This window comes from Phalacrocorax aristotelis, chromosome 6 (genome assembly GCF_949628215.1).
Source record: "Phalacrocorax aristotelis chromosome 6, bGulAri2.1, whole genome shotgun sequence".
Lineage (NCBI taxonomy): Eukaryota > Metazoa > Chordata > Aves > Suliformes > Phalacrocoracidae > Phalacrocorax > Phalacrocorax aristotelis.
Window position 1 is genome coordinate 27,054,348 of NC_134281.1, and position 23,324 is coordinate 27,077,671.

Sequence of the window (23,324 nt, forward strand, 5' to 3'; positions counted from 1 at the left end):
TTAGAGAGATAACTGAGAGAAGACAAAAACCTTCTTGATCAAAAAGCTCAACAGAAATTACAATCTCTTTTGAGGACCACATGTAGCACAAGGGCCAAGTGCTGGTATAATACTGGTGGGCACTTCATGTTGTCCAACGTATAAATCATGTAGTCTATATGGTCACTCTGCTTACTGATCACTGTGTGAGCACAGCCAGGATACCTTATTCACACGCAAATGCCAAAGCTTCTTATTGATCTACAGGCTGTTCCCTGACACGGACTGGCTTTCAGTTTACTCATACCAGGCTCTCATATGGAAATACGTTTTTATTAGCCATAAACGTGCGTGTCTGCTTACAGCACACATGTAGGAGAGGGACCGGGGGGGGGTGTCGGGGGGAACACCAAGCTCCTTAACTGCTGGCGCTGCCTCTCCCTCCCACACACACCTTGAAATTCAGCACACACTCTGGAACCACTGTGCGAGGAAAAGGGAGGTTTTTCCACCGAGCCAGCTCGTGATTTCCATACAGAAAGCCCAGAAGCACCGGGAAGGCGAGGATGAAGGGGGAATGCTTAGCTTACCCAGGGCAGGGAGAGGAGCACGGATGATTAGCAGGAACATTTCCGCCCATCCCTCTCCCCCACCTCACAAACGTTTATCGCCGCGATGTCCGCCTCCCTGCCGCGCTCCGGGCAGCCGGTTCCCCACGCCAGGGCCGCCACCGCCGCCTTTCCCTGCCGGGACCGGAGAGCGGGGCCCGGCGGGATGGGGAGGATGCGGCGGCCACGGCCAGGCGGGCGGACTGCAGCGGGGAGAGCCAGCTCTGGGGAACCTGTCTGCGTAAAAAAAAAAAAAAAAAAAAAAAAAAAAAAAGGGACCTGAAACAAAGGCTTGGCTAAGGGTAGGGGGAGAAGCTGGAGCAGGGGTCCCCTTACCGGTCGATAACGCCGCTGTGGATCGCTAGATTGCGGGTGGAGAAGGAGGAGGAAGAGGAGGAGGAGCGGGTGCCGCGCCACCCAGGAGCCGGCCCGCGGGCTGCGCCCCGCCGCTCCGGCCCGCCCGGCCCCCCGGCTGCGCCGTGCCGTGACCCCCGCCTGTGCCCCCAGCCCCGCGGGCTGCACTCGGCCGTGCCGCGCCCCCCACCCCACCCGTGTGTCGTTCCCCCCCGGAGAAAGGGCAGAGCTGGCGCCCGCAGCTCCTCACGCCCCGCCGCGCAGGCGGCTGCCTCCCCCTCTCCCTCCCTTCCTCCCTGCCTTCCCGAGGGAGATAGTCGAAGTCCTGCAAATCCTAACCCCGGCGCGGAGAGCTCTGCGGGGCGCTCAGCCCCGGGACCAGGTGGGTGTCCCCCCCCCGCGCCCCGGCCCGCCCCGCTGCCGCAGCTGGCGGGATGAAAGCCTCCCTCTCCTCGATCCGGACTGCCTCGGCTTGCTGCAGCCGCCCGCGGCTCGGTGCAGTCTTGTCTTTGCTCCACCTAGCTTGGCAAAACCCCACTCCTCTTGCCCGCTGTTGAGATTCCCACAATTTGTTATTCTTTCCTTGAAGATCACTACCATCACCGCCAAAAAACCCACCCCAGCCCCAGAAAATCCTATCCCTCCCCGCAATTCCTCTTGCTATTCAGATTTCATTTCATTCCCTCCCTCCCTCCTCCTTCCTCCCTTACCCCCCTCCCCCCCCATTCCTTTGGGTCTTGAGCCTCTCTCTCCCCAACGCACACACACAGAGGCACGCACGGTGTGAATGGTTTGTTATACTTGCTGCTGTGCCACGCAGAACTGCTGATGGTTTCCAAAGTCCCACCACCATGCAAAGCCCTCCTCTAGCTTGAAGCCGAAGAATATGGACTATATGCTTGGAGTCGGAATGCATTTTGCTCACAGCCGCTTCGCTTCCTGCAATTTCACCCGGTAAGTAGGTTTTATTTCACGCTCAGATTGCTTGTTTTCAACAAAAAGGTTACTTTAAAAAAAAAGAAAAAGAAAATTAAAAAAAACAACGTCTCAATTGTCTCGCCTTCCTTCTGAACCTTTCAGTAGCGTGGCTGACTCCACTTTCTGAGCTCGAAGGAATTGGGAAGCACCAAGCCTGTTAGCCCACATCCATTCTGTATGGGAGTCACCGCTCCCGGCACCAAGTTGCAATCAGCACCGCAGTCTCACGCGCGGAGTCTTTACTATTCCACTGCCTATTCATCACATTTTATTCATGTTTTCATCCGGCACTGTACCTGCTACATTCTCTAGTTTAACCCTTGCAGATACAGCTGCTCGCATGGATGCTGGAGGGGCTCAGTGTTTCTCACCGTGGCCAGAAATCACTGGTGGTTAAGGGAGTCGGGAGAGGGTCTGAAGGAGAGTCTGGAAGCCTGCATGGGGAGATAAGGTGGAAAAAACTTCATTACTCTTTCTGATCTCCTGAAGAAGCTTGGATTGGAGTGGAGGTGGGGAATTATTCTCCAGAAGGGACAGGAAAGAATTTCCAGAGCTAATTAAATCTGTCCTGTGTGTGGCTGGTGCTGGAAGGTGCCAGGGCAGGGGAGGCTGGGCGGGCTGCGGCCGGCGCGGGGAGAGCGTGTGCGGCTGCAGCTGCCTCCTGCCCGCCGCTGCCTGCCCTCGCTTCACGCCCTTCCCGCATTTCTGGATCCCGTTGCACCTCCTGATTTAATTTATTGCTGTTTTCGGGAATACCTCTATTTTTCCTGGCCTGAGGAGCGAGGCGTCGTCTTCACAAAACGTCCGCTCATATATATATCTACCTGTCGCGTTTTGAAGTGTAGAGTGTCTTTCGAATCAAGCAGGGGCTTCTTTGAAAGAAAAATAGAGAACAGGACCAAGGGAAATAAACACTTTTCGTTATAAAAAGGACAAATGCCTTCAGAGTGCTATTTGTGGTTAATACTTCCAGTATTTCTGTATCTCTGATTAGCAGCAGAGATCCACCCACGTTCAATAGCAGAAGGTAGGGAGGGAACATGTTACTTCTCACGGGGAGTTATTGACTGGGCTGCATTTAACTGTCATTTGATGTGCAGGATAAGTGTGTGTGTGCGTGCAGTCATGTCTCCAAAGCAGTTCACGCAGAGATCACAGGGAAGGTGCTAAAGGCTTGCAAGCAGGTAGAGATGCCAGTGAGAAAGACACGAGATTTGTATTTATTGCCTAGTGGCAAGCAGAGAAGAGATCAATGCCCCCTTCAATACCGTGCTCCTCCCTCTCCTCCAAATTGCTAGCTGATGTCGGGAAACAGGTGTGTGTGAAAAAGCCCTTCAAACGTAGGATCCCAAATTAATCCTTCCTCCAGCTCCTTTCTTCTCCCAGCAGCTCGAAACCCCTATGTCTACTCCATTCCTTACAGCTAAGCATCTTCCTCCGGAGTCTCCCTTCGTGGAGGTTTTCCCATTACCGTCATTGCCGACCTGCCTTCCCAACCCCCGCAAACACCTCCCCTCGCTCCCCCCTCCCCCCCCGCAAACACCCCCTCCTGCCCCGGCCTCTTCGTCCCGGACTGGGGTAATCAACCACATCCCAACCATTTGTCCTGAATTACCCGCCTCTGAGGCTGGTGCTGCTTCTGGGATCCTCCCGCACCAGCTGCTTAGGAAAGTTTCCGTGCAGTCATAGCCCCTTCCCTTCCTAGGTATAGAGGATTACCTAGGTAAGTGGGTTTCAAAAGCTCTACCTGATTTTTAATCCTTTTGTTGTTGTTTTTTTTTGGGGCGTCTGTTTGTTTGTTTAAAACCTTGGGGAAAAAAACCCCAAGATGTCCTGAGGGATTAACTCGCTGTGGGAATAGCTCACACAGTGAGCATCACCTTGCTGCGCTAGTTAAATAATAGCACTCTGCAGAAGAGATTTATGTGCCCATCAGCAGAATATTTCCTGGGTTTAAGATCACTCTATATTCCCTTTGTGCCGATGGGGTGGAAGACGGTAGGACACAGGATGAGGGCAGTGGAGTTGTTTAGATCACAGTCACTGATGGATGGCAGTAAAACGGTGCCTGGGCAGTAAAACTGACACAGGTTGGACCGGGTGGTGTTTCTATACTCAGCAGAAGGTGGCGAGGGGACACGGCACATGAAACCCTTTGCATACAAACATCAAATAAATCAATGCAATTAATGTAGGCTTAATGGGTGATTGTAACAAGGGAGCATGAGGTATGCTTAATAGAGAAGATTCCTATTAGCCGGGATGGTTTATTTCCAGCATTCAGCACTCCCAGACCAGAGGATACCCTCTACTCATATTGGGCTGGATGACTTAGAAAAAAATAGGAATGCCAGGAGCAGCCTGGTGGTTTTTTTGCTTTGCTTTGGTTGGGTTGGTTCTTTTGCTTTTTGAAGAAAAGGCTGGTAGTGTGTAAATACCTCCCAAAATCTGTGGCCCATTGCCAAGGGAATGATCCCAGACAGCTGTCTTCACTTAGATGTGCAGCCTCTCTGCTCCTCTGTGTCTGGTTTCACCATCGAGGATTACCTCCACCTCCTCTGCTGCCTTTACCTCCCCTGGAGCTGGGTAGATTTGGGATTCCCATTTGTCTGGGAGTTAATTTCCTAATTTCAAATATTGGCAGTGGCAGGTGGACACCCAGGGAGGGGGCTCTGGCAGAGGAGACATCTTTAAAGATGCATGGCAACCTTCAGCCGGCCTGGTCATCCCCCCAGACTTGACTCTAGTGGGCCCCTACAGGTTGTGGGTGTCCCTAGGTGTGGTGCTGGGGGAAGGAAGGGAGGATTGGGGGACCAGGGGCTGTGCCCCGCTGCCCACAGCAGCAGGAGGGGCTCCGGGTGGAGTGAGCTCCTGCAGCCAGGCAGCAGTGCTGGGACCCCCAACCTCCCACCAGCCTCAGGAGGAGAGGGTAGCTGGCAGCTTCTACTGCCTTGCCTGCTATTTTGTAAGGGGAAAGAGAAATCAGACCTCGAAGGAAGTGGGTGCCTGCACCGCTCTAGCCCAGAAGCCACCCATCTGTGTGGTGTGGGCTTGCCAAGGCTGCCTGCAGTGGGGAGGGAGGGAGGCTCGATCATAGAGTTAATCAAGGGTTGCAGGGTGCTCCAAGTGTGAGTCCTGTGTGAGCCTCATATATGCACTAGCCAACCCTAGGCATCAGAAGCATGAACTGTATGTGGCATGGTGTAAAAAGGCAGGTAAACAAAATAGGGTATAAACTGCCACAGTATATAGGAAGACAGGATACGTGATTTTTTGGCCTACAATTTCTGTGCTACTTAGAGACCATAATGCATTAAAAACTGTAAGGGCTTTGTTACCAGCAATATGCATTGTGGTTCACTTCCAAATTCGAGTGCATTTTCTGTGTACTTTTCATTAAGCGTTAAATTGCATAGCACAGAGAGTGGGAAGAAAGTGGAATGTGGTATGATTTACTGTCTGGGAATCTTTTTTAAAGGTGTCATCAGTTTCAAGTTGTAAAGATTTCTTTTAGAGATTAAGCAGGTGTATGCTTGTAAATTTATGACGGGCAGAAAAAATGTAATGTATGCGATAAGTGAAGGACATTCTATTGTAACATCAAAATCAGTCATGGATCTGTATCAAATGAAGGCCAATATGAGGTAGACCTGATTTTGAAAAAAAATATATAGAGTAATTCAGAGACATCTGACAAGCAAGTCTGACAGAAGAAACAAAAAGACTTCTTTCCAAGAAAAGCCCACGTCTAAATTTTTTTAATGATGACATCAGAAAATAATGCTATAAAAAGAAATTAAGTCAAAACCTTATAGTCTGTATTTTCGAAGATGAGTGACTCTGACACATTAAGTATACAGAGATAAAGCTAGAGTATCCCTACTTAGATTTACAAGTTATAAAAAATAACTTTGAAGGAGCAATCCATTTAGATATCAGACTTTACAGACTGCTGTCAGTGCTCAACTGCAACCATACACGGAATTACTCATTTTAATTAGGTGCTCTATCATAAGACCTAGCCCTGAGAATAGAAACATTTGACTTGTATCTCTTCCTTTCTGTATCTAAGCATAACAACAGAACCGTAATATGAGATACTGTGGCAGTTCTGTATAATTATCAGAGTTCCATAAAGAAATGGTCTACAAATTTTTGCCTTCAACATTTTTTTCTCTCTAAATCATGTAAATAATTTAAATGGGGGAGAAAAAAAAATCTGTTTTATATTCAGTAAGGTGATACACATCAAGTGAGAGCTAACCTCCCCAACAGACACTGAGTTCACCAGAGTTGCTGTGTTTAGGGTGCTTGTTCATGAAATGCTGAAACACTGTGAGTGAAAACGTTAAATAAGAAACATGAAAACAAGCAGCTGAATGTTTTACAAATCTCACTGCAGAAGGCAGCATTTGTACAAGCCAACAAAACAACCTGAGACTCTTCGAGTGATGTAATCATCCTATCTTATTCTTTCCCATCTTTCCTACTACTGTCTGAATGCTATTGTGAAGAATGAATTACAGAAGTTTACTCATTATTTACACCAAGGTGTATCTGAAAAGTTATTTCTCTAGTCACAAAGATTTCAGTGACTTTTCACTCCTCTCAATCCCAGGTAGAGACCATGATTTATGGGACTAAAATATTTTTACTTTATTTGGATTAATTTGAAATTGGGTAATCATATCTGACTGTGATTGGTCTAAGAAATTTCTTGCTTGAGATGCAACATTCATTGAAAACAAAAGAAAACTCTTTTTACCAGCAAGTTTGCTTCTTCAGCAATTTTTGAAAATCTAAATGGACATTTGGAAGAACAATCAATTTACCTAAGTTTTTGCTTAGAAGAAAAATGGAGTGGTGGGAAGTATTAGATGACACTTTCTGGAAACATTGTTTTCTAGCTGTCATGTATGCCTAGTGCAGCCCTTTCTTATTCCTCCCAAAGCTTCGTCTCTCCTCAAAGTCAGAAATATTGTGTTTAATCATAATGGATTTTTTTTCTCTCCTGAAACCATAGGAGCAAAATCACCAGAAACACATTTTGACAAAGAGCCAAAATACTCCTTCAGAAAGGTTGCATAGAAGAAATCTGTCCTGTTTTGTAACAGCTGGAGGTAGTAACTTACAGCTAGTCATTTTATGGGAAAGTTATCTTACTCTTCTTGATCCCATCCTATACCCTCATAAGAAAGAACATTTTTTAAAAAATAAAATTACAACCCCATTCTCTTTGTAGCATTGCTTTCCTGTTGTTCAATATGTCTGCTGTTCAGTGAGGGCCTGATCTTGCACAATTAAAGGAGATCAGAGCATTGGTACTGACTTCACTGGAAACAAGATCAATTTCCAAGATAATAATGAACATCAGATTCAGACGAAACAAAAAGTGAGCATCATGAAGTTACATGCTGCATACTGAGCAGTGTAAGGCTTTGTGTATCTTGAGTCAAATATCATTAAAATACTAAAGAACTGAAGGTCTTATGTTAGTTTAGGTCTCAGTACTCTATCATCATTGATAAATCTACATTTTTCTATATGAATTTGACGAACATTAAGAGACCTCCATTTTCTGAAGTGCCCTGCTGAGCTGCAGGTGTTCAGTATCTTGCCACTAAGTCATCATACTGCTGAAAACTGTAATGTGAATAATTTGGTCTTCTGGCTCTGAAATGAATCAATTATATGTACCACAGAAGGTGTGCATACATAAACATAGTTTGTATATACATATGCATACATAGATGTAAATATGTATGATATACACTACACATCCATCCATACACATGGTATGTATAATTACTCTTTTGCCCTGGCCCATACCACGTGATCGATTATTTAGCACAGTCTTTTTCCCATCTTCAATTGAAAGTGTCCACTTGCTCTATGTGCCACAAAATAACGATCTGACAAGAGGAAAGGACACTCTCTGCCATCTCAAAGCTTTTCATGTTTAACAAATGAGCCTTTCACAAAGGCCACAGATTTTATTCCACCTTCAAAAGAAGATTGACCAGACAATATATACTGTTAGCTAAATTAAAACTATAAAGCTGTAGTGGTTTCTCTTACAATGAGGTGAGATCCTAAGGCTTGTCAGTCAGATACCTTTGCTGTAGCAGTCACATTAATGGTGATTAGAAAATTCTGCTAATTTGCAGTAACACCTTCACTGCCACATCTACCAGCACTTGATTAATGAGAAAAGTGGTTTCTAACGTATTTATTATACTCTGCCAAGTAAAGGACTTAAATCTGGGGAATCAGAACACTACTCTCTATCTTTAATCCCATATTATTCATGACTCCTGAGAACTCTATAGAGCTATTTCAACTCTTTCAGTACTTATAATACAAAAACACCTGGTTAGCAGAACATGGATGACCACTTCGAAGTTAAATGGGATTATTAAAGTCCATTATAAATACATTTCTTCTTAATCTTTTTTTTTTCTTTTTTTCTTTCTCTATTTGAAATCTCTATTTTTAAGGAGGCTTAACATCACTGGTGAAAAATACTGCTGCATGTTGAAAAATGGAATTGTGGATTGAGGTGGCAGCCCAAGAGTATATTTTTAAGTAGCTATTTTTCCCCTAAAACATTATTGACCCTTATTCATTAGCAGTTTAGAGGACAGACAGAACAAATATTTATTACAACAAATTATATATTTAATAATATTTTTTGTCTGTTTTGTACTTAATGTGCAGCCCTAAAAGCTAGAATTGCTGAATTATGAACATGAAGTTTTACATACATGTAGTTGATAGATATATGTGTACTTTAACATCTTGAAAGTGATCATATTAGCACTTCTCTTTGCTTATAGGAAAGATTTAAAACAGTGGAAACAGAGTGCCAGCATTCAACCTTCTGTTCTTCCATCCTGAACTGCTAGCTGATCTACAGGGCAAAGCTGATACCCACCTCTTCCTTGAGAATGCTCAGCATTTCTTGGATTAATCACCTTATTCCTCAGTTTTGTACCAACATTTCTAATGAAGATGCTTGTTTATGTAAAACAGCAATGTTTATGCAAGTGAGGACTTATCCTGCTGCCAGCCTCTGGAGGCTATGAATTTATTTCACAGAGCCATTAGCTGGTGATGGCTATTAGCTGGTGATGTTCTCTTTTTTTAATCACTTCTCCTGTGGCATATGAATCTGACTCTGGCTTAAACAGAAAAAGCTTTAGTAAGTTACTAAGTACCCTTTAAGCTATCTGTTAGCATATGTTTATTAGACTGATTCACATTTGTTGAAGAGACTTTTTTGAAAGGTACTCATTTATAAAACAGCTTAATTTCTTCATACTGGTTTGTCTTGGCTAGGCAAGTCTAGAACATTTTCTTTTTCTCAGTCTTTCTGAAGGAAAAAAAAAGAAGCTATAATAAAGAAAACCTATGTTCCTCATATTTAGAGAGACTGCAGTGGTCTGTAATCTCTAACAAACAGACTACGTGTCTTTTATTTTGCACTGAAAAGATGCTAGCTGAAAGTTTAAAACTTTTCAGTATTAGCTTAGCACCTTTCTACTAATTTAGGATGTTTTCTATGACCTACAACAAGAAATAGTGATAATTTTGTACTAAAGTGGTTTTAGACTAAATTAAAACAGTTGGAAGATTGTAATTTGTGATGAGGCTCTAAAGCCTTAACTTTCTTTCCTGGTACCATGATGTTCACAAGAAAGACATCTTTTAGCAGACAGATTTTTTTTCTCTCTAATTATGTAATTTATTCTAAATTTGTCAAAAATCAGGACTTGCGAGGAAGCTTTGGTGTTATATTTATATGAGATAGCAGGCTGCCCAGTACAAATGACATAATTATTACTTGTACAATCAAGATTCGTGAATTATCCATCCTGAGATGCAATTAGGTCCAGACTGGATTGCTGAAGCTTCAATCTCTGCTCAGTCAGCCATAAAGTCCCTACCCTCACTGTAAAAAATTAATAGCTATAACATGAACATTTAAGAGGATCTGGCTACTGCCCATACACTAATGCTAGGTTTAAAATGTTGCGGCAAAGGGACTTATGAAAAGTCACACAACAGTTTACAGTAGTATCAGCTGTAGAACCATGGTCTCTTGAATTCTCTCTGAGTCCTGTCCAGGGAACTTGCACAACATGTTACAAGTCATCTGTGACAGGAGAACAGCAGTGGTATAAGGTTTGGGTTTGGTTTTTTTTTTTCCCCCTGCTAGCATAAATAGGTTGAAGCATGGGACCTGAAAGGACTTTTAACCATCCATTTACACCAGCTGAAAACCAGCTTCTTCATCTGCGAAATCAGCTGTAAAATATGCTATGAGCTCTGGAGCACTTTATTCTGAAAGACAAAGCAGAAGAGTGAATCAAAAACATTACCATACTATTAGAGATCAATGTTAAGAAATAAAATATATAAAATCACCCTGGATTGTAATGTATCCAGAAAAATGCAGTGAAAGAAAAATATCATGCCCTTAGTTCTTTATGGAATTATTTCTAAATACTGGTCTAAACTGTAACCACTCATTTTCACATGGAAAATAAAATCAAGAAGAGTGCAAATCCTTGATCAGATATCACTTAGCTAAAATTACAGGATGGTATTTCATACCAGAGCCAGAGTTCCTAAACTGAAAATTTCTATCTTAGAAATCAAAACCCATGATTTTGTGGTAATATTTTGAAACATGAACAGGGTCATGGATTAGGTTAGGTAATATCTGAGTGCATGGAAGTACATGAAACTAGGCTGTAAGCTGGATTTTGTAAATATGCCCTCATTACAGTCAAGAGAATTCATTGCTTATTTGGCCTTCTTTTTAAGACCAGAGAACAGTTATACACTATTATTTTTTCTATTCATTATAATACAAACAATATTAGCAATTCAACAGTGTCAAAGAAAATTTTATTCTTTTCCAAGACTAACAATTCCTTTTCTCTCAATACTTTTCTGAACATTTGTTGCAGAATCTCCAGAAATAGAAACTTTAGGTAGCCACAAAAATAGTCAGCTACTCTGTTAGTAGAATGAACATCTTTCCTTTTATTGTATGATATTTTTCTCATCCAACAATTTAAAAGTACTCTATAGACATTAATCATTCAGGCATCACAATACCCTTCTTTCCTGATCTTTAGATCAGATTAGAAACTATAATTAAAGAAGGTTAAGGGACTTGTCAATGGTTATACAGTAAAATCACAGCTATATTTCAAGGCAACTCTGCTCCAAGTACTCTCCTTTTGCTATAAACTGAATCTTCTTCAGCTCAACAGTCTGTTGGTGAGCAAAATTTCCTCCCACCCTATCTCAATTTAGTCTGATATGACTCCTTCATTAAAGAATAATCAGTTATATTTTCATTGGTCATCAGACTTGAAAACCTAGAACAAAAGCCTTGGTGTACAACCTGTAAATAGCTGCTTCCTCCCATTCTAGATGGCAACAACTGAAACAGCTCTGGGTTTTAAAACTAGAAGAAGGATGAAATTAAACAGGGAAGAGCTGTTTGTTACTCTGATGTGGTTTACTGGATATAGCTAGCTTATCTGTGTCTCAGTATGCATGCTCTTTTCATAGCCATCTGATACTTAGCTGATAAATTAGGCCAGGATACTGTCTAGGGACTAATAGTTATGGGTGAAAAGGAAGCTCCTGCTTAACCCTTCCAGAAATTAACTTGATTTTAGCTCCTTGTATGACTGATGGATGTCATCTGCCAAGGAATGAGGTACTAGCCCCCATTTAAAGATGAGGAACTGACACACTCTTTCTCTGTTTTGCATCTACACAGTTCATGCTGAGGCATCCCGGTGCCTCATAAACCACACACTCTGTCTTTACATAGTCGAGGACCATGGGTCCTTCTGGTTCATGAGTGCAGATGAGGGCTAAAGCAGACAGTGTCTGCATCTGAGCCAGGACCTGAGCATAGTGACCTCCAGGCAAGGAGGCATGCAGCCAGACCGAAGGTCCAGCCAGGGAGCCCGAGTGCTGTTGTGGGGGCTGAAGCAGTCATACCAGCATCACCCAGACAGGGACTGAAGGTTCAGGAGCCCCCAGTCAGCCAGGGTGGGTGAGTGCAGTCAGGTCTCTGACAGCTAGTTTCTTTCCTGCAGTGTGCTCTCTCTAGGAACAGATTAACTTTTTAAGGTAGAAAGACTGAAATAGCAATTTGGGGATGCTGCCCTATGTCATCAACTAAAACACATAAGGATCTGTTTGCATAAGAGGATAAACTTAGATTAACAGATTGAAAAAGTGCCTAAGGGAATTTATACATCATGATCTGGGCAGCAAAGGAAAAAATTAAGTCTTTTGCAAATATCAGGCATTAAAACAATTACCTCGGTACATCTGACAGTCAATGCCTACTCCAAGGGCTAATAAGACTGGCACTAGCTGTACTGAGATGTAGTAGGAAGCACATGGGTACATCCAATTAAAGACTTACAGGTGCTTGGAAGAGTGAAATTCTGCAGGGACAGAACAAACACCTAGGCACGTTTCATGGGCAGTAGCTGTAACCTGTAGGAATCAACTCTCATGTTTCAGACAGAACTGATGATGGCTGCAGAGGTCAGCCTGACATATGGTCTCTCTTTCTGTGAGTGCATTTGATTTTTGCTCTCATTCTGTGAGGGAAAAATAACAGGACTGCTTTTACACAAAAAAATAAAAATAAAACAAAACATCAGACATCCTGTTTGTTCCCTGTTTCAGCTTTTGGGGACATAGTTACAGAGGTCTTGTCCTTGTCTCACACCGAAAGAAAAGAAGAAAGCTGAAATCTGGCAGTGGATGAAACTCTATTTGAACAAAGAAAAGGTGTTGCTTTAAGGTGGATGTAGTCAAAGCAGATACCAGGACCTGATATGAGGACCCCACTTACTTTTAAGCCTGGAATGTAGAACTCGCTTAAGGATGTTAGACAGAAATATCTTCTCCTTTCAGATTTGCTGACACATCTGCTTTTGAGTCTCTGCTGAGGACAGTTCCTAGGGCAGGAGTAACTGTAGCTCACAATGAATAACAGAGAGCAAGCTGATTCAACCCCCTCACTGAAAATCATCTGTTGACAAATATATCTTGTCTGTCCAGATGCCTTCTGCTTCTTGCGTAATGGCACAAGCTGTACTCTACAGCTCATGTGTATCAGTTCTGGTGGCAGGGAGAGCTCTCCATTCTTCAACTCCTCACACTCCTGTTCTGTTTCTTTTTTCTACCAACATACATGTTGCCTGTCTTGTTACTGCACCAGCCTTCCAGTCGTTCTCAAAATGTGTGGAAACTGACCACTGTCAAACAGCTGCCTGTGAGCACAGGACAGAATAGTCCACTGCAGATCATGAGTCCTTTTGCTATCCTGTAGGAAGTTCAGCTTGGGAGAGTTTATTCTGTGGATTTTGGTATCATCCTTTGAAGAACAGAATCCATGTAGTGGATGAGAGCAGAGCACAAATGAGATGGTCTTTTGAAATCTGCTATACCATCTTCCTCTGTAGCTGAAACCGATTGCAGCACTTTCTGCTCTTTTCTTCCACAACACCTCACCAGCTTCATGGGTGTTTCATTTACACTGGACTGTGTGACAATTTCAAGGACAAGTGCCTCCCCAGGTCTCATTCATTTAAAGTTGTTATCGTGAAAAAATTGCTTCTGGAAAAAAAAATCACTGATTATAACACAGAGTTCTTATGAGTAGGTCTTGTAGTGCTTTACGAACGTGGACAACATGATCATCGCACTTCAGATGAGGAAGTGAAAGCAGAGAGACGTAAAGTGATAAATCCAGGGTCTTATAGGAGATAAAAGTAATCGCTGAGACTCAGACTATTGCTTTATTCTTTATGTAAAATTTCTTTCCATCTTTCAGTGTCAGAATACCTTTGAAAAAATGGTCCTGACTTATCTTGCCTTCTGTGAGCTTCCCTGCTTTCCAGCTGCAGTGAATAAAATGTTGCTTCTTGCCATTGATTCATAGTTGAAGTCACTGGCAGCGTTCCTAAGAATTTTTTTTGTAATAGAAAATAAAGAATTCACTTCATTCCTCTTTTCCATGATATGCAATCTAAAAGAAATATCAAGTGTACCCTGTTACACCTAGTATCATACTTCATCAAAAGTAGTAGCTTTGAAATCCCTAAGGCTTATAAGTGAATGAAGGGATGGAGTACAAAAACTCTCATAAATTATAAAATTATGATCTTACTGAAATCTAACTACCTGCAGACAGACTTTGTTGTATTCCCATTTGTTTTCAAATTTTTTGGTTTTTTTTTGTTCTGTTTTTAAAGGTATATATACTTAATTATTATTTTGATTAGTTAAAAGAAAACTAGGCTTTGTGTTTTACATAAAAATCCACCATCCTAGAGACATTAAGGTTTTCAACACTTGTGAAGAGACGAACATAGTGTTTTCTGATAAGTTACTTATTACTTTCCTTCAAAAGGATTTATCTGAGAATAACAATCTTAAATATTTATTTCATCATTATGGGAAATTACAGCCAGGAGAATCCTACTCCAGCATAGAGGATTCTCACCTTTCCATGGAGAACTGGGATGTTTCAGCATTTTCATGGTATTCTAGTGAGCAAAAAAAAATCAAAGGACTTCAGAGAGATCCTGGTCGTCTGCATTTCCACTGTCAGAAGGAGACCTCTGTGAGAAGCAAAGAGAAAAAGGCAGGGACAGAGGCAAGGCTGTGTTCATTTCTGTGATGCTGACAGAGATTGCAAGGACATTGTTCCATGTGTAACAGAGGTGAGGATATCTCAGACCACGGCCACAGCACCTCCCAGACTTGCGTAATAGAGAGAAATACTGAAAAAATCCCCCCCAATCTTATTTAAAATATCTGTACATTTAGTGTACAGGTTTTTTATTTTGACTCTTGAGAACCTCAGTTGTAGATGTGGCCCAAAAATGCTACTGGTGATGCCTAACATCAACTTTATTGACTCACAAAAAGTTACTCCACTTGTGAACCAGTAGGCAGCAATCTACTTACTAGCTATATCTCTACTGCATACTAGCTCATTTGTTTTACACGACTCTCACATCTTAGAAAAAAATAAAAAGATTGTATGCAGTGAGGTTACTACAGATCTCTACTTGTTTTCTTGAGAAATTTTTATATAGTTTCCATTTTAGGAAGGATTTGCTTTTTCTTGAATATTGCTGTCCACACATATGGCTTGGCCCTATGTTATTCTGTGTATCTTTGTATACATGATTTATCAATTAATATTCTGTAGGCAAGAGAGCTCAACTCATAAATCAGGCAAACACTTCAATTTGTACTATATTGGGTACCATAGCTTAGTAAGTTCATAAACTACCCATATGTAATTATATACTATTTCTAACATTAAAAAAATATTTACATGAAATAGGAGGACTGAATTTGGTGGGTTTTGCTCTACAATAGGATCACAACAAGAACACTACAGACTTCCTGTGTTCTTGTTCAAAGGTGAAACTTGATGAAATTTGTCCCAGTGGCCACCATATTTGTTTTACACTTGCCAGTACTATATTCTCAGATGATGTAAATGCATGGATTTTAACAGTCTTCAGCAGCCTTCACATGTTCATGAAAGCTAGGACTTAGCTATGGTGTTTCCAGAAGATGCTGAGTCAAATTCATTCTGCATTAACACCAGTGAGGAGACAATGAATGTCTAAGAAGAATTTAGCCCATTATGCTTCTTGAACTCAGTCTAACCTCAGATTTTAGTAGAGGAAGGACTGAAAACTTACTAGCATTTCCAAGTGATAGCTGGGTAAAACCGTGGGGATAATAGAAAGTAATTGTGCTGAGTACCTATACCTAGTAATTGTTCTGTAAGCTAGCACTTTAAAGAAGCAACATGTTGACAATACAGTTCTGTTTGAAGTGTCTTCGTCACTTTAAAATCTACCATCTCTCTTACTTAACAGGTGTTCATTTATTTTTCAGTTCTCACAACCCATCCTGAAATCAGCAGGTGCTTTACCACAAATTTAATTCAGATTGTTCCTCCCTGGAGTTCTGTGATGGCTGTTGTAACTACAACCTTTGTATCTTCCACTTGCCTGTAACTGTCTTTTCAAAATGTTTGCATTCATTACAGAATTCGAGTATTTAAAGTTTTGAGATATTTTTCACACTGTAACCTTAGGAATATTCCTTAGGCCGGAATTTTCTAAATTATATTTTAGTAGGAAATACACATTTAAGTCCCTCTAACAGCTTAAAGAAATCATAGGCTTGGTATTTTCATTCTTCATTCCTCGTTTGTTAAATCAAGCTAAAAGTTTACTTCTCAAGGGTGTTATGAGAATGCAATGGAGACTGATTCTACAATGACTGAACGCTATAGACAAGTGGATAAATATCAGTTAGAAATGCACACATTACTATCTTTAAAACAAATATATCTTTAAAACAAGGAGATGATTTTCTTCTCTAACTGTATGGGTTCTCTAAAGGTGTTTTGCCAGTGGTTAATTTATGACATGCCATGAGGTGTAGCATTAAGGCAAGCATAGAGCAGGCTTTTCACTATTCCTTTTCAAGCGCTCATTTGTTCTAGTTTTAGGAAGATGCTACATATACAAAGTAATTAATTTTCCAATCCTAATATTATAATTTTAAATTCAAAAGGGACTCAATTAGTCATCATTACAGTTTAATGGCCTGAAACAATTTAGTGTTAATAAGTACCCAAAAAAGTAAATTCCTACCTCTTGTAATTTAAACCATTACCTGATTTTTTCATTAGAAAGATAATTTAGGAAACATAGAACTTTATGTCTTAGCTAGCAATTTTATAACAGCAGTAGGTATCAAAATTAAAATCCTCATTATATGATTTTTAGCTTCATATGATGTAAAGTAATTATGTCCAGGGTCTTCCTAGTCTATCAAAAGGATCATGGAGGGGAATGAGAGTGCTGTGCAATATATTTTTCCCTGATTGGTGGGAAGAAAAGGGGCAGAGTATTTGTGGATTTTTCACTCTGTTGTGATACAAAAGCAGGTCTAGCCTGTCTGACAGTGACTGACACGTCTTCTTCATTCACGCTGAGCTAACTTTTAACAGGAAATGGCAAACAAATGATCATCATGGCTTTTATGGGCCAGGAGAACAAGCTATTCCTTCTCAGTTTTGCTTCAGATCTGTGTATGCTTTTTCATATGATGTTGTGAAGGTTACACAATAGAATAACCTCATATACATGAACTTCAACCTGTGAAAGAAAAAAAACACCAATCTAGGGAGAAGATATTGAAACTTCATACAGTGTACACAGATCTGCAGGCTTTTTGCATGTAAGTGACTGCTGAGAGTATAAATAAAAGTTAGAGAGCTCTTTGCTGTAGACTTCTGGAATCTCATTTCGAAAGGATTTAAAAATTTAATACAATCTGTGTTTTATGATTATAAACCACTGTGTTGTTGTAATCATTTATGGCTATAACTCAGTGCTTTGGCATATGCTCAGCATGAAATATACAATTAGGGTCTTTTTTTTCAGCGAGATTACTTACTTGTTTATTGTTTGCAGGATCAGGCCCAAATCATGTTACAAACAATTACATTTGTGCCTAAGATGAAAATAAACCTTGACTATTTCTCTGGTTGTATGGACAGATTATTATATTCTCAGACTGTAAATTCCTGTTGGTTCATATGAACTTCCATGCTCTTCTAGAGGCAGTTAACTTCCTGTAGCTGATATGTTTATAATCTACTCAAAAGACTTTTCAGAATATTAATGTCTAGAATATATGCACAGAGCATATGTATTTAGCTACACTATTTCCATTATAATGGATGGGTGGAACTGAGTGTGCAGTTGCAGAACTGTTCTATTGGAAGCAACCTTCATTTGGCGTACACTTACAAATTAAATCACTGATAGTAAAGAAAAATCTCCTGCCAAAGAAAAGAAAAACATAGTAAAGGGTACTGTAAAAATGTCATAATGAGCGTTGTTTTGAGTGAATGTGAATTCAAAAATATTTTTCCCTGTAAATTATCAGCTAGAAAAATGAAAACTCTCACATTTTAATTCTCACAATTTAACTCTCACAATTTAATTTATTCTGTGCTGTTTTGCTTTACACTGAAAACTAGAACTGATTGCTTCTATATATTTAGGAATTTACATGACTTTTGTCGTGTATTTTGTATTGTTTATATTTTTGAGAACTTCATGCTTCTGCATAGATATTTTCACAAAATCTGAGCAGGATACAGGATCATTTTCCCATTTCACAGGTATGGGACTGAAGCATAGAGAGAAACTGTGGCTTGTCTTCACCGAGTTCCTACATAAGACTATGGTTAATACTTGATTTTTGATTGGACACCCAAACAATTGTTTAGGCTCAATTTAAACAGTGTTGCTGGGCTGATCCATTGGGTTGGAGCGAATTCGACTGCAAGTCAAATGCTCCTGTTAAGGATACTCAAAATTGCAGCATCTGGGGCTTGAATAACTCACTGAACTCATCACTCTGGGTAGCTCCTGTGCTGTTGATCAATGCAGTCATTCTTTGTCCAGTTATGTTAGTTTGAACACAATGATGTGAGTCTGTTAACTACGTTTGTAGTGAAGACAAGCCATTAAGTGACTTTTCCAAGGACATAAAAAAAGAAAGCAATCTGGATCTTCTGAATCTCATCTGTTTCCTGTACAATATCTGAAATGCAATCTTATGCATAGATACTGCTGAATGATTTTGTACTGATACTAACAGGCAACAGTCCTTGTGTTGCATATTTTTCATTAATGACTAGCATTATTGCAAAAAAACCCCAACAATCCCTCCCCTGACAATTTGTGAAGGTTTCCCTTCAACAGTAAATATTATCACTGATGATGTTAATGAAGACATTAGTTTCACAGCATTTGAAGTACTAAAACACTCCACTGTTAACTAGCCTAGTGGGGTTTATGCTAATGTAAAATGTAATAAAGTAGAGGCCACTATCTCTTTAAGCTGAAAGAAAGGAACTTGTTTCTACTTCCAAGGGATTCCTAGTGTGTGCTTATCTAATTGACTGTGTATTTTGTCTAGGTGTTGAGGGAAAGCTAAGAGAATGAAGGCTCTAAGTTCCCAGTGGAAGCATGATATGGCGATGCAGTGCTGGTGCTGAATTGTTCTCTCTGATGGCTCTATGGGAGTGGATAGCACTGAGTCTTCATTGCTGGGTTTTAGCAGTTGCTGCTGTTTCGGATCAGCATGCCACAAGCCCCTTCGACTGGCTCCTCTCTGATAAGGGACCCTTCCATCGCTCACAGGAATACACAGATTTTGTGGACAGAAGTCGACAGGGATTTAGCACAAGATACAAGATTTACAGGTATGAAGCAAAGGGAAAGCAATTACAGAGATATCCTTAGAAGCTGTAAACTATCAACAAAGGTTTCCTTAAAGGAAAGTTTCAGATGTGGGAACAAATCCATAGACACAAAATTCATTGCTTAAATATATGCAAGGCCATATATGCACAGTGTACTACAGAAATACCTGCTTGTGTTGTTTTGTTCAAAGAACTTTTGGTAATTGATTGTGTTGCTTTGGGAAACATTGTTTACTACCTACCTCTACTCTGCCCTACTGACATACTGAAAAATGTCCTAAGGTATTCAAACACCATCTTTGATTGCAGAGGGCTAACATGGAACACACTTGATCCTGCAGCTAGATCCAGTTTAATTGTTTTCAGTGTGGCTCAAGACATAGGTTGAGACTTTAATGAAATTGTGGCTCCACGGATACAGCTGGCAAAGCATGGACTTCATTTTACAAATTAGGGCATTTTAAAAGTGACTCAAAATGTTTTGTGCTACTTTATACCAGTATTTTGAGAACCAGTTTTCTCACCCCCGAGGGACTGAGCAATAAGAGCCACTGTGAGTTTCTACAGAAGTTGCAGGTGTTCGGTCCATCACAAAACTCAGCATTAGGCTGGCCCAGTTTGGAGTCAATGGGGGGAAAAAGAAAAAAACCAAGGGAAGAGTTCAAAAGTACAGGTCTGCTTAAGAACTTGTGCCTTGCTGTAGAAAAATTTTAATTATATATTTGTAACCTGTCATTTTCCACTCTTTTGAGACAGCACTAGTAAAATATCTTCTTAATCGTTTGCAAGAGGCATAGGTCAGTAACACCAAATAGGTTTATCAAGGACCTGAGTCTGAAAAGGAGAGTTCACATTAATAGTAGTGACCCAATGGCAAATAGGAAGAGGGACAGAAATGAGGGAGCTTGAGAGATTAAGGACTGAGAAAACAAATCTATAAGCAGAGAGACTTTTTCACTTCATATTGTTATAGATCCCTCCTGGCAGCAAAGTGAAAGGGGTGGCAGCAGGTCAATACAGGACACGTTGCTAACTTCCCTAATAACTCTCCAACCTGTATATACAGACCATTTTGGTATGGAAAGATACACACTAATTTAACTTAAAACCATGAAATAATTTGTGCAAATTTCATACCTATTTTAAACTACTATTCTCAAGTGGTATCCAGCTCTTCAGAAGAAGGTAAGAGTGATATATGCCTATATGTATACACCATCCTTTAGTTCAATGTCCAGTGGCCTGTAACAATACTGCTGGTCTGTCTGTAAAGACTTTATTTTTAAGAAACTTGCTTTATTTTCCTTTCCTAAATACATGCAGTAGAGGGCACTCTGTTGCAGGTTGATTTTGCAGTGGGCTGCTTTGTCATATATGGAGAAATGAAACATAATTTGAAAATAAAGTGTGATTTGGGAATATGCTTGATGAAGTGGCTTGTCTTAGCAGAACCGCATTGCCTGATATTTATGGTGTTTTAAAAGCCAGCCGTCATGACCAATAATATAAAGCCAATAATACGGAGACTGAGGCAGCATATTTTATTCGTATTATTCTGTATTAGTCAACAGTGAAGCAAAATTATCTTGCTAAAAACATGAAAGATGGAATTGTATTTCATTTCAGCTCTTTCAATTAGGTCTTTGATAATTTTTCTCCTCTCTACCATCATTACAGAAACATTGTTAAGTTTCATAGATCTGTAATCATATCTGCTATTTATTTGGGTTTGAGCATAGGTTTCAATTGAGTTTAATTTACACAATCCCACAGAAAGTGTTTCTTGTGTTTATTTTTATCTTCTACATATTCCCTCCAAGAAATGAGCTGGGAAGTCAAAAGAAGCACAAGCTACCTGAATCAAAAGAAAAGGTGCATTTTTTTATTTAGTCTTCCAAATACAAACCTTACTGCAAAGTTTCCTTGTAAAGCATGGTCCCATGAGCAAGTAGTGCAGAACATGGTGACCTTGTTATGAACCACACACTGTAAATTTAATCCCTGTTGCTTTCCTATGAGCTTTCCCAGTCTAAGGGATCTGGAGTCTAATTGGTCTGTTTATTCCCTTACCTATCTTTTACCTAATGAAAATGATCCCTCAGGAACACAGTCCTGATTTTAATGGAGAGGTAAGGAAGGGGAAAACACAGGCCTGCATTGACTCAGCTGAGTCATATTAACAAGAAAGGCGCCACTCCTAACAGGGCTAACAAGAGGGCCTCCTTTCCCTTTGCTCTTCGCTTCAGCCCTTAAAGTCCACACCTGAGACCCTACATCTTAAGAGTGAAGGGGAAGGAAAGTCATCTCCCTTCATTTTAACATCCATGCAATATCAAACATGAAATTGCTGAAGACCTTTTGTTATTTTCTTTTATTTTTTTCCTTTCCCTTTTTTTTTATGGCACAAATATGGCAATTAGCTGCAGACTACCTAAAGGTATACCTCTCTTTTGGGGAAGGAGTTGGCCTCAAAAGAATTGATAGGACTGTGACAAGTAGTAGCTCTCTCTCCACATCTCCAGAACAACGGCATCCAAGCAATACACAGAAGATGACTCATTGTATTTCTCTGCCAAAACCTAACAACTACTGCTGCCCATGGGAACCAGCTCAGGATGACAAACCTAACACTGGGACTAGGTGTTTACAATTAACAGGAGTTAAATGTTCTCCATAAATATAATATAAAAACACCAGTGAGTTGCAAATGCTGCATGTAGTACTCTAAAATGTGTTAGAGGAGATCTCAGCAGGAGACTGCTGCATGACTTTTGTTTTACAACAGTGGAACGATTATGCAGCAGATAGGATTATATTTTTATTCCCATTATTTTTTCCCCTCCATTGGCAGTCTCAAGAGAGACAGTAATGATGTAGAAAAAAAATCAATTAAATTATTAACTGCTCAATTTTTAAAAAATTTCAAAATAGCATTCCTTATTATAATCAAGATCATATTAAAAAGGAGATAATGCTTGTTGTTCTGCTTTTGGATAAATCAGGTAATCCATATTTAAGTAAATACTGAAGTGCCAGAGATGAAGGCCTTTATTCCCCACCATTGTTTGACACTGATTTGAATGGGATCATATATGTACTACAGGCCCATGAAAGATAGAAAATGATTAAAATCAAAATAATAGGACAGAGAACTGGAAAAACACATATTAAAGATAACATACTAAGATTACTTAGATTACTAGATTAAAGAGGATAAAGAAAGTTAAAATGAAGATTACATGAAACTTGATGGAAGCATTGTCATTATTTCTCAGCTAACGAGTAAAACAATGTTATGCTACTTGCCTTATTCCTGTCATTTGCACGACAGGAGACAGACTGATTTTTGAAGTTTAGTTTCAGCTAAACATAATTGGCAATTGTTTTGCATAATGTCCAGTAGCCTTTTTTTTTTCCCGTTCTTATATAACGTGTTTGCTTTTAAAATAGATGGAGTCTAACTTTTAGACTAAAACACATAAGAAAATTTTATCACTATATGGACTCTGTGCTAGCAATTCTATTTTCCCTCTGTTTCTATGCCAATGAGGCAAAAAGCAACTGCTTTGTATCCACAGTCCCTGATCACTATAAAAAAACTGTTCATCTGACTGTGAATCTGTTATAAATTGTAGAGATGAAGCCGAAGGTTGGCGCTGAGAAGCACACTTATTAACTAAGCCTAATTTCTTATGAGAGGTCTTAACATAAGCATAAAATAGTTTAAAGATAAAAGTTACACTTTGCCTTATCTCCCTATCTAGCCTTCAGAGCATAGAACTACCATATAATAAAATCAACTGATGCATAAATTAGGGAAGGTAGCAATAGAAGAATCTATTGTCAACCATATTTTAATGTATACATTAAAGTTCAGTTACGTCCATGGGCAAACAAGCTGATTCTGTAGTGTGCTTAGCTCCCCAAGGAGAAGAACTTTCAGTATTACAGGATAGAGCTGAAAGAGATAAATATATATGTAATAATGTTTTTTATCAGGTATTGCAGAACACTAAATAATTGAAACTGATGTT

At 40.2% G+C, this 23,324-nt stretch overlaps 1 protein-coding gene across 1 annotated transcript in view; it reads left to right on the forward strand.

The window, feature by feature from the left end:
• The first annotated feature begins 672 nt into the window (after nt 1-672).
• BRINP3 (BMP/retinoic acid inducible neural specific 3) overlaps nt 673-23,324 on the forward strand; it is a 226,161-nt gene continuing 203,509 nt past the window's right edge. The window contains exons 1-2 of the mRNA XM_075096753.1: nt 673-1,895; nt 19,005-19,290. Of these exons, the coding sequence (XP_074952854.1) occupies nt 19,055-19,290 (236 nt within the window). The 5' untranslated portion in view covers nt 673-1,895; nt 19,005-19,054. The remainder of the gene's footprint in view (nt 1,896-19,004; nt 19,291-23,324) is intronic.